At 36.7% G+C, this 12,443-nt stretch overlaps 1 protein-coding gene across 1 annotated transcript in view; it reads right to left on the bottom strand.

Annotated features, from left to right (window-relative positions):
* PLXNA2 (plexin A2) overlaps positions 1 to 12,443 on the bottom strand; it is a 449,635-nt gene that overhangs the window by 55,761 nt on the left and 381,431 nt on the right. The window contains exons 20-22 of the mRNA XM_034414337.3: positions 12,156 to 12,390; positions 8,557 to 8,699; positions 5,965 to 6,233 (exon numbers count right to left, since the gene is read on the bottom strand). Of these exons, the coding sequence (XP_034270228.1) occupies positions 5,965 to 6,233; positions 8,557 to 8,699; positions 12,156 to 12,390 (647 nt within the window). The remainder of the gene's footprint in view (positions 1 to 5,964; positions 6,234 to 8,556; positions 8,700 to 12,155; positions 12,391 to 12,443) is intronic.

Genomic DNA, 12,443 nt, shown 5'->3' with positions numbered 1-12,443 from the left:
ACATGTTTTGCAGTATACTTGTCCTTCATCTTGTTCCTTTCCTTTTGACAGTCCTAACAGAAAATGAAGTAGTCTGGGGAAAGGTGGAATTAGTGGCCATAGGGAGTAGGGACAAATATCGGAGTATGTCTGTGACCTAAAGCCCTATGTAACTTCATGGCATTGCTGAGACAGATAGTTCTTCTGTGCTTTTACCTCCTATGTGAGAGGAAAAGAAGACTTGCATTTTGGAAAGTGAGATAGTCATCTCACATACTCTAGAAGTGCCCTGCCTTAAGGCTCAGTGGCCAATGTAGCATAATGTCCCAGTTGTGCTATATAGAGCTTCTGGCTTTAAGAAAAAAATGCAATTTTCCATCAGTGGCTTGAACAGCCAATTCATTTCCTGTTCCTGTCCTGAGTAACAAGGTGTTAATTTTATTGTATAATTTCATGGGTAGTTACATCAGGGTCTTCAACTGGATAAAAGAAAATGATTGTGTCCATTACATCCCTGTTTTTTTTTAATCAAGTTTTATTGATTCCCCCCCCCACATTTACCCGCATATTTTATGAACAGAGTATTGGCCATATCATAACCTATACACTTTATCATATTCAAATACATTTTACTCAATTACAATTTTTTGCCAAAATTTCCTTTTTCTATTTTTTGATCATGTCTTAAAATTTCTATGCTTATTTGTATAAACAACATCTTTATTCGCCCTCAAATTCTAATTTTTCTGTTTTAACTCATATTTATTCTCTTTTATTTCTTAGTAACTCATTCTTTATCCTAGTGCATTTATGCATGTTCGGGGTTGCCTTTCTTCCATTTCATCTTTTTTATTGTACAGCAATCTTTCTTCTCAATCTCTTCCATCTCCCTCCCTTCTTTCCTTTCTACTTTCTTCTTCCCTCTTCTCCTACTCCTTCTCTACTTCCCCTTCCTTTCTCCCTCTCCTCCTCTCTTTCTCCCTTTCTAATCCTCTCTCCTACTCTTATTTCCCCTCCCTCCCTTCCTCCCCTCTTTCCTTTCTTCCCATTCCTCTCTCTCCTTCCTCCCTTCCATCCGTCTACTCCTCTTTCGTCTCTCTCTATTGCTGTATTCATTTTCATTTTTCTATTTTCCATTATGGTGTCCAGGCAACCCCGACTTTTCTTTCATTTATTTTCTCAAAATTCCCCTTATCTTTTAATTATTAACAATATATTTCAACTTATTCCATTTTTATCTTAAATCCTTTGCTAGTATAACCTTCTAACCCTTAACAATATCTTTCTTCTATTTTATTTCTTACATGCATTGTTTTATTCTTATTTGCATCATTTATTAACATTTCCATTTTATTCAATTTTACGTTTCAATTTCCCCCCTTAATTTCAATTAATTCTTTTATTACTATTATTTCTCTCAAATTTGTACATCTTCCAACAACAAAATATATGGTCCATTCTGTCTTTCACATTGCATCTACTGATCTATTTTACATTAAATAGTGTATTTCTTCTTTTTTACTTACATTTCATTTTATCTTTACTTATATCCCTTTTACAATAATCTGTATCTTCCTTCTAAATTGCTTTTTACATATAATTTCTTCAATTAGCATATTCATCTTTTAAATTCCTTTTTACTACCTCCTAACTATTTTCTTTTAATTTCTCCACAATTCCATTTCTTGACACGTTCCTCCCTTTCTCCCATTCCCTTGCCTTCTTCTTTTCCTTTTTCTTCCCCATTTCTTTCTCTTCTCTTCCTTTTTGAGCTGTATTCCCCCTCATCCATTTGTATTCTATCATTATTAATCCCAGTGTAATCAAGTTTTTTATTCTGTCACTGTTAATCCCAGTGTAATCATCTTTTTTATTCTGTCACTGTTAATCCCAGTGTAATCATCTTTTTTATTTTCATTTATTTCCTTCCCAATTCTCCATGTTATCAATTTAACAGGCAAGGATTTTTAAGTTTATTATTCCTTTGCATATAATTCAAATTCAAAGTCCATGTAGTGTCTCTTTTTTCTTTTTTTTCTTTCCAGATAGTGTCCAATTCAAATGTTCATTTGAGCCATTCCAATTTTAGTCTTTGTTCTCTCCACTCCTCTTGCAATCTCATTCTAGTTATTTAAACAAAGCACTCCTACAGTACTTTCAGTACTTTCTCATGATGATATAAATAAGTTTAGTATGATACTTTCTTTCCACCAGCAGATGTCTCTCTCCAATTTACAAATCCTCCAGCCACAAAGTATCCATTTGTAAATCCACAAAAATGATTATTTCCTCTTCTCCAAATTAAATCCTTTTGTTGTTTAAAGAATACTTCTCTATCTCCTTTTTTCTTGTCTTGTTTTAATTTCATCCAAATCCAGTTTTAAGTCCTGGTGGAAGGTTACTTTTGAGGCTTTAGTTTTAGTTTTAAAGTTCCTTTTTTTCCTTCGCTTAAATTCCCGAGTGCCAATTAGCCGCTAATTAGTCGTTGGGACTTCTTTCAAGCTTTTAAAAGTTTTTCCTTCTTACCTGTGAGTTGGCCAATTACTCACCCAGTAACAATACTCTGTTCAATCGCTACTCCTGCTCACATCTTAATTCGGTTGCCCCACCTTATAGTGGACATAATGGCTGCCTCCCCTACCGCCAGGTCAAAGAGCTGTCTCTAACCTTCCAAGGAACTTGCCTGCTCCTCTTTGGTCTTTCGAGACACCTCTCTCTCTCCCCCGTCCCTCCAAGACAGTTCCAGTCCGAAGACCCCCCCGATAGCAGTTTGTCTGGCTGGGTTTTCATGAAGCCCATCGGAGCTTTGCTATTTCCCAGCCAGTATCACTGCGACGCTTCCGGTTTTTCCCATTACATCCCTCTTGAATAGCTGAGAAGTGCTATAGCAATACACAATATCCCCATACATTTTATAAGGTTTTGGATTTTTTTACTGCTGCCTTACAAACTAAAATGTAAATAGAGGTAGGTGTCATCAGTCTGTATGCTGATAAAAAAACAATGGTAGTTACCCATGTCTGACACTCATTTAGATAGGATGTGGGAGAGAAAAAGAGAAACTGGACAACTTTCCACCATATACATTATGCCATCTTCAGTGACTTTACAAGGCATAGCTCTTTTGTTTAACAAAAAAGGAACCTATATAAGGTTTAAAATGTATTCTTAATGACTTGCAGGAATTGGGTATGCTAAAATGCTTGTACGGTCACTTTAAAAAAAAAAAATCTCAGCATGACCTAATTGACTCCTCTGATTACTTGTCCATACATAATAACTAGTTTTTGGGGGAGGGTAGTAAAAGTGGTGAAAGGCAGACACTTACCAACATATCAGGTAAGGTAGAAATGGAATGAACTGGGAATAAAAAAACTGACATCTGGAAAATGTAGAATAATATGGCTAATATTCTTGCAGGTCAGGGTCAGTTTGCTGAAGCTGAACAATACATTTAAATTGTCAAACTGTTAAAACCTCCACCACATATTCTTACTTATTACTGTCACCTAGGGTCACCCCTTGTGGAGCTGTTCCTTGACAACAGGGAAACCTTCAAGAAATTTCTGGTGTAGGTCAGGTGAAAAGCTCTTGTAAGAATTTCCAGCTGAGACACCAAAGGTGATATGAAACAGCAATTACAAAAGCAGAAAGTCCCATAGGTGTATGGTGTTCTTACTAGATTGAAAATTCCCTCCCCTTTATTGTCGGATCACAGGGATTGAAAAAATTCATTTTTGTTTGTATTTATAAACTGTAGATAAATTCTCATTCTGAAATGTTTCTGGATAGAAAAATATATTTCCCTCTGAATAGATTATCTCATTCAAATTCTTAGAAACTTCAGAGATAGCATAATTAGGGGAGATAATATCCTATATTTGTGTTGATCATGTCAAACTATGCCAAACTATGGAAAGTGCTCAGAATATGGGAATCTCAAAACATCTCACTGCCCTCTTGAAAAATTTATACGCAGGTCAGGATATCACTGTATGGATAGAAAACACTGAAACAGACTGGTTTCAGATTGGCAAAAGAATGAGACAAGGCTGTATGCCAAATATTATTAAGGGAAGCTGGATTGGAAGAAGATGACCATGGTTTTGAAACAGTCCATATGTGTGTGTGTGTATAAAAATATGAACTCTCCATCTAATCACAAATGTTATAAATTCAAATTAATCCACTGAAGGATAAAGGCATCTTCATTGAAATTATTAACTGTAATTCATAACTTCATTATGACTGGCCTGAAGTCACCCAGGGAGGTTCTATATCTAAGAGAGGAGATACAAATCCTGTCCTCATCTAGTCCAGTTGCTTAACCATTATATTACACTGGCTCTCCTAGATGTATTTATAATAAAATCATCTCAAATGTGTATGGCACACTAATTCAAATTGACTGATGGCACCAGCTCCTTAATGACAAATATTTGTGTTGTTAGAATGATTGAGAAAGAAGGATAGCATTGGCATCCCCTGAGCTTAGGCTCCATAGGTTAGTACTTATTAAATCTTGGGCTAAAGCTGGCCCTGAATACAATTCATAGGAAGAATAGTTTTTGAATCATGGAAATCAAGAAATGCTCAGTTGTTTGGTTTTTAAAGCTTTCCTCTATGGACGCCATATAGTAGCTATCCTATAAAGGCTGACATTACTGAATATTGCAAGAGTTATTTGGATTGCAATTCAAATACTTTCTGAATACTAGGAATAGCATACAGTCTATCTGAATTTACAGTTAAATACAGCACTTTTCTGACCCAACACTAGTTATATTGGTGTAGCATCATAAAATATGACATGATATAGAAATTGGCATGGTATTGTCAAGGGCCTGGTGGCTCAGCATTGTGATTAACACCAGCTGTCTGCAATTACTGTAAATTCGAATCTCACCAGGCTCAAGGTTGACTCAGCCTTCCATCCTTTCTAAGGTAGGTAAATTGAGGACCCAGTTTGTGGGGGCAATAAGCTGACTTTGTATAAATATACAAAAGTATGAAGGCTATTGCTTAACGCATTGTAAGCCGTCCTGAGTCTCCGGAGAAGGGCGGCATATAAATCAAATTAAAAAAAAAATTGTATGATTCACTGATTAGCAGATGAATTAACATAGTTCTTTGCATTGTGAATATTGATTAAATAAAACCAACATGGAATTTGTTATCTAGTTATGTAAGTAGCGATAGCAATAGCACTTAGATTTATATACCTCTTCACAGTACTTTATAGCCCTCTCTAAGCAGTTTACAGAGTCAGCATATTGCTCCCAACAATGTGGATTCTCATTTTACTGACCTCAAAAGAATGGCAGGCTGAGTTAACCTTGAGTGGGTCAGGATCAAACTGCTGGCAGTCAACAGAATTAACTTGCAATACTGCATTCTAATCACTGTGCCATCACAACTCTTCATTAAATTCAGCAAATTCACTTATTTATGTTCTAGTGTAACCTGCCTTCCAAACAGGAACAATGATCCATAGTATTAACTTTTCACAAAAGATGAACAGATGAATTCTCTAGTTTAATCAAATGACTATCTACAATAACTATAATATAGAAGTGTATAACACTGCCTGTTTCCTGCTGGCCAGCTCTAATATAAGTTGCTACTGTAGCTTTGCTCTGCTCACTCTGAAAGGTTAGATTTACAGTTGAACTATCCTCTTTATCTTCTCTTGGACAACAAAAACCACCAGCCAAATGCTAATTTTTGAGCAGTCCGTGGGAAAGAAAAACAGTGGCAGGAATATCAAGTATTTTAACTAAGCATGAGATTTCCTGGATGCAAACTGAAATAGTAACCTCATAGAATCTTGCAGCACTTGGTAGGTATCCTTTGAAAATTATACTTCATAAATAAATATGATGGGGCAATCACATTCTCACCCCAAAGCTCACACTCATCTAAATGACCACTTTTGCTCTGAAATTACAGTCTTTTTGTGCAAAGTTCCAAATTTTCTGTTCTTACCTGCGTAGGAGCAACTTAGGGTGGTTTTTGTTCTCCAGGTTCTTCTCAATCAGGTCAGACAACAATTGCTTGAGGACATCAGTAGCATATTCTAGCTTTCCTTGAAGTCCTGTCATGATGAGGGAAGCCACATTGCCACGGTCACGCATGGAAAAACTTCGCTGTAATTCCAGGGTACGGATAAATGTCAATAAAAAAACCTTATTGTTGAGTAGCTGGGCAAAGAGCTTCAGGGCTTTTTCAACGTTCTGTTGTCCATTCCCTTGGACCTATAACATTTCAAAAGTGTTAACTTTGTACCGTTAAAGTAAATCTGGTAGAGATATCAACTAAACTGGAAAACATTAATACTATAATACAATACATGGATTGATGCTACATCCAAAGTTTGGCTTTATCCATGCATAGAACCCATATCTCAATTTTATGAGATACCTAAATCAGAATAGATTCTTAGTAATATGAGCTAAATTTATTATAGCTATCATTCCATTGAATGATTTATATTGTGTTGACCATCGTTCTTGATATGTATTCACTTTTAGTTTAATAGCAACTCTTAATCATTTAACATGACATAATTTACAAAATATATTTAACTATTTACAACTCAATAATGATATATTAGAAAGCAATAACCTCCATGACATTTAAGAATCTCTTGATTACTCATTTGTATTCTATTAATTATTTTCAAATTCATTTTTGTGCTTGTTTAAAAATTCTTTAAAGTGTTCAGTTAAAATAATTTAAAATTGGAAAACTGTTTTTGAGAGTAATGTTTTTTACAATGTTATATTGTCAGTGTTGCATGTTTAAAACAAAATACTCTTGAGTTGTGAGATACTGCATAGAAATGACATTCACACAGACAAGATACTGGTTTAGACTCTCACTCCACTGTGAAACTCTAATACATGCACACATAAACATGTTTTTCTGGTAGTCCTGGATGTAAGTTATGCATTATAATTCACAATAATAAAATTTGTATACAAAGTTCTCACTGACTTATATTCTCAACTTATTTATATTACATAACTAAGCAGCAGTGGAATTGGTGTCATGTTGACCATTATCCTAGTTTTGGGGGGAATGGCAAAATCAGTTTCAATCATCAGTTTTATTTACTATTTTCTACATCTACAAGAGAAAGCAAGGGATGATGGAACACTAGTATTCCCAGGTATAATTTTGATATACATCTATAAACAATTCAGTTAATTTCTTCTTTGCATGCATATTAAAAAAAAAGGAAAGCAACAAACTTCATTTGATGGCAAACTAAACAATTTTAAAATACAAAAACATATATCTCTGCAAAACAAGTGAAGAAAAAAGTGAAATCAATTTACTATACTAAATATATATAATAGCGCTTTTGTAGTTAAATTTTGATCCCCCGGCCTTGGATTACATATTGCCACCTGAGTTACAATACCTGCCCAGTTTATTTTAATTATACCCCTAGAGAAGGACTTCCTATAATAAATATACCAACCCACAATAGGTAGGATACTGTAGTTCTCCTTAGAAGAATGCTACATTAAAAGAATATTCTACCATAAGGCATGCCTTCTTTGAAAGTTATATGGTCAAAAGAAACTAGAGCTCCATACTTTCTCCAGTAATAAATTATTCAATTAGTTTTTACTGGAGAAATTAAGGAGCTCCAGCTTCTATCTGGAGAAAATAAGGTGTTCTAGCTTTTCAGACAAAGAGAGCAGTGAAGTGGGAAATGTCTTTTCAGGAGCCATCAGCAGCAAAAATGAAAAACTTTTCACAGGGCACCCTGGTAGCTTACTGAGGCATGGGTATTCCCATGTTATTACTCTCACACATGCGGTGTTTGTAATGAATGTATAAAAATGTTTCTGATGGAGTTTCCCCTTCATTGTTTTTCCATGGTCAAATGTCAGCAGCAGCATTTTCATACTGAAGAATGGGTCCCATCTGCTCCTGTCATTGCTTTAACAACATAAAAAAAAAAAAAAACCCAACCCTCCCTCAAAATTGGGATGCCTGGTGATATACTTAGTCAATTCAGCATACAATATAGACAAAGCTGAAGTGATGTGACCAAGGTCTTTCTCTTGCACAAAAGCTTTGCCAAGTGGAGGACAAGATGCAGAAAAGCTCCTTTGCAAAATGGGAGGCTTATTCCCCTAGGCAAATCAGAGAATGGATTTCCCAAGCTCCCCTTTGGCTTTTTTTCACAAAGGGAGAATTCAAAGAGAATTTAGCCAGTCATTGGTAATAAATGCAGCTCTTTTGCTGTTGGTCATGGAGGACTAGTCATGGAGTTTTAGCGATAGAGAAAGAAAAAAAAAATGTCAGGGCAGCAGCTACACAAAGGCAATCAAAAGAAAACAAACTGTGGGTAAATATATATAAAATGGAAGGCTTATGTTATAATGAATGTCAGTGTTCATTGTGCTTATCCCAACACTTCTAATAAGATTCAGCATGGGAGGTGGAAAGGTGCTTTCACAGCTGTGTGGGTTTTAATCGAGCTTCTCAGAAGGGACCTGGGGAACACCACCAGTCGCCTGATGCGGCTGAGATAGAGAGAACATACAGCTACTCCATTACCTCTAGTTCACGCAGGACAGGATGATCTTCAATGCCAGGGAAGAGGACTCTCATGGCATATGTGCGATAATCAAGATACGGAATCCCTGAGCGGTCCAGGTCACTGGTTAACTCATTGATGTCTGTCTGCAGCTCTGCAAAAGCTATTAGGGAAAGGGAGTGAGAAAGACAGGCAATCAAGAGACCGGCTCTGGGAATGGAGGATGAGGTGCAAACAATCAAGGACTACAAATGAGCCAACTCAGGAAGCTCGTTTACTCCAGACCTCTCTGTGTCACCAAACATGCCCTGAAGCAGGGAGCCACTTCCTCAGTATGAGAGAGAAAGAGCACAATGCAAAGAACAGATGCTGAAACAAAACACACTTCCTAATTTGTATTCTGTTCACACCTTGTATGTAAGCACTGAAAATGCCTTGGAAGGCACTAGATAAAAATAAAGATCCTATTTTTAAATCAGTTTGTGTGGCTTTTTTACTCTCTCACTTACTCAACCCCCTCTATTCCTCATGTCCTTTTGATGTAGCTAGCAGAAGAAAACTATCCCCATGTTTTATAGCTTATCTAGGGTCAGGGAAGAAAATTAATTTGAGATTCAAAACTATAACAAGATTCACGGACTTAACAGAAGATTTGCCTCATATACATAGTGGGAGGGCATGGAAACTGATATAGTCCAATTGTAACAGTAGGGAAATGTGTATAAGGATAGCACTCATGTAATACTTGTCCAATTGCTTCTTCTCAAGATGAAGATCTGTACAAATACTGTGAACACATGGCCGTTATCACATTTCACCCTTCTAATATATTGTGCTGGAAACATCATAGCCATATGAAAATTAACCTGCTAAATGGAATGTTGAATTCTTGCTGCTGAATGTGAAAATCTGTCTTATTTGCATTCTCTCTCTCTCTCTCTCTCTCTCTCTCTCTCTGTGTGTGTGTGTGTGTGTGTGAGTGAGTGAGTGAGTGAGTGAGTGTATGTGTGTGAATCCTGGGAGTTTAAGGAGTTCTTGCACAGTATCTTAGCTGCTCCTAACACTGCACTCTTCTGGACAGAGGGCTCTGATGCCCTTTTTGGAAGGTGTTGGAGTTTATCATATAGCATATATATCATATCAGCCTCATTTCAGCAGCTGTGTTCAATAATGGAAGGAGTAGCAGTGACACCTCAGCTTCAGGTGTTGGTGGAACATCTTGTTGTGCTTCAGGGTCTTCTTACTGTAAGCCTGGGATGTAACATGTATTTCTTCTATCTGAAGTTGTGAGAGCATATGTTAATATGTTGGATAACTAGCTCTTTCTCAGGTAGTGTGGATCTACAGTTTCCTCACATATACCCTCTCATTGTATCTAATATTGTATCAATTCCATCAATAATATGGAATAGTGATATCCCATCAATTCCAGATTTTCTTGTCTCATCCATGTATGGTTTTTTTTTTCCAGTAGCCCATTTATTGTTAGGTTATCCTTGCCCAATAGCTGGTGTAGATCTTGTTAATCTGGGTGATGTCTTGAGCCAGCAGGGCTTTCCTAGTTCATGTCACTCTCACATTTTAAGGTAGGCAGGATTTGTGCCCAAAGACCCCTTCCTGTAATGTAGGTACAAAATTTGAACCCTGTCAGTGTGCTTAGATGATGCTCTAAACACCACACTATTCAGCTACACAGAGAGAGAGGGGGGAGGGAGGGGGGAGGGAGGGGGAGGACTGTCTGTCTGTCTTGGGATAAACGTGTATATGAGTTACACTATCTAATCCATCAAGAGGTAGTGACACATTCCAATATCCAGAAGAGCTGTTTCAGCAAATTCATAAAGAAAAAGGCAATAGGCAAAAGGACCTTTTGTTTGATGCTGTAGTTAAATAATTGAGACTTTTCAGTCTGTGCTTATCTATGGCAAATCAGTCAGCTCAATTTACCTTCTATCTGCCTTTGCTTTATGCTGTCTGCATTTCAACAAGTTGATCTGCTTTTTTTGCCAGCCAGGTGGCTGTAACAGCATTTCATATTCTAAGCTTCTTGATTTTTACACCAAAATGTATAAATTATTTTACAGCCTGGTTCCAGCACCTTGTGATTGCAAAGGATCCCGGCTTTCCCTAACTTCCCCATGAAATGCCTTCAGAAAAAGATCCACAGATTGCCAAGCCTAATGACCTGGCACCGACAAATTTTATACATCTTGCTGAAATAGGATCAAGTGCTAATCCTGTTCTCCACACATTAGTCAAGCAAAGGATGTCTCTGCATTCAATATACTTGTTACTGTCTTCCGACACATACAGACACTCATGGGAAAAAATTCCAAGCTTCTCTGGGTGTAAAAGAGGGCATTTTACAACTATATGTGTGTTTGAGAGAGAATGACCAAATGTTTATTTGACAGCTGTATGTGGGGCTCAAGCCCTGTTAAATTCATACTGGATCAAAGGAAATAGGTTAAGCAGAAGGCGGTTACCATGGAAACTATGCTTGGACTGCTCACTACTGGAGAAGTAGTCAATGAATGGAGAAAAGTTATATTAGGAAAACCAAACAGAGTTGTGTGTACTGTATATATTAATGGGAATGAGGATAGTAAATGAATGAATGAATGAATGAATGAATGAATGAATGAATAAATAAATAAATAAATAAATAAATAAATAAATAAATAAAGTAAGTATGCACGCCTTTATGAAATTATATATAGGTTAAGTAGTGACTGAAATGGATTTATTCTTTGAGCCAATGTCATTGAGACAGATATGTACTATGTGTTAACTTACTGGGTTGATAAAAGGTAATAACGAATTAAAAGACATGGCCATTTGTCAGTGCTATACTTAACTGATAATAGGAACTAAGTAGCAATAGCAATAACATTTGTTATATACTTATATACTGTTCCATAGTGCTTTACAGCATTGAGCATTTTACAATGTCAGCATATTGCCCCCCAACAATCTGGGTCCTCATTTTACTGACCTTGGAAGGATATAAGGGGGAGTCAAATTTGAGCCAATTGAGATCAAACTCCAGGCTGTGGGCAGAGTTTAGCCTGAATGAAGGACTTAGATGCTAAACAGTTGTCCATTAGGCATGCTTGTGTGTGTGTGTGCATACATGTGTATGTGGTGTAAGCATGCATGTATTGGCATAATTATGAATGTTTTTGTATGCATATATGTATGAAGTAACATTCTTCAGGACCTATTTTATGACTAACCAAGGGAGGATAAATAGCAATAGATCTTTAGAAGTTAACTTTATTACAATGGACAGGAAGTAATAAGTTCAGATGATATAACCAGTTTGAGACACAAAAATGAATATACCAACAATTTGTCATGTATTGTATTGTATTATTATACTATCATATTTTGGACTTTTTACAGCAAAATTGGCAGCATTTTCCCCCCTTGTACTAAGAATTTAAACACTCTCTTGATCTACCTTTTGATGGTTTCTGTCACCTAAAACCGATTTCCATGACTCACTTTCTTTCATATACAAATAATATTCAGAAACAATAAAACCAAGTAGTCCCAAACCTGAATGGATGGCATATTTTACTGGACATCTGATTTGAAATTAGGGAGTGATACTGACCTTCTTTGCACTCAAGGGCTACCCGAGACTCTAGGTTGTCCATCTGCATCTGAAGTCTCTTGAGTGTGAGATCATTTTCACGAGACTTGCGCTTGTAGGCAATGAGGACTATGATGACTATGATGAGAAGAAGGCTGCCTCCTGCTGCAATGCTGACAATAGCTGGCAAAGTCAACAGGCTGTCTGAGATCACATTCACTGAGCCAGGTGAGAAAATGATGCCACCTACATGCACCTAACCATCAAAGAGAGTCAACCAGAAGGTGAATCACATTACAGTGTGTATAG

Source organism: Pantherophis guttatus, chromosome 3, assembly GCF_059756535.1.
Source record: "Pantherophis guttatus breed Tessera chromosome 3, ASM5975653v1, whole genome shotgun sequence".
In the NCBI taxonomy this organism is placed as follows: domain Eukaryota; kingdom Metazoa; phylum Chordata; class Lepidosauria; order Squamata; family Colubridae; genus Pantherophis; species Pantherophis guttatus.
Note: the sequence above shows the minus strand (reverse complement) of the source record. Positions and strands in the feature narration are given on the sequence as shown.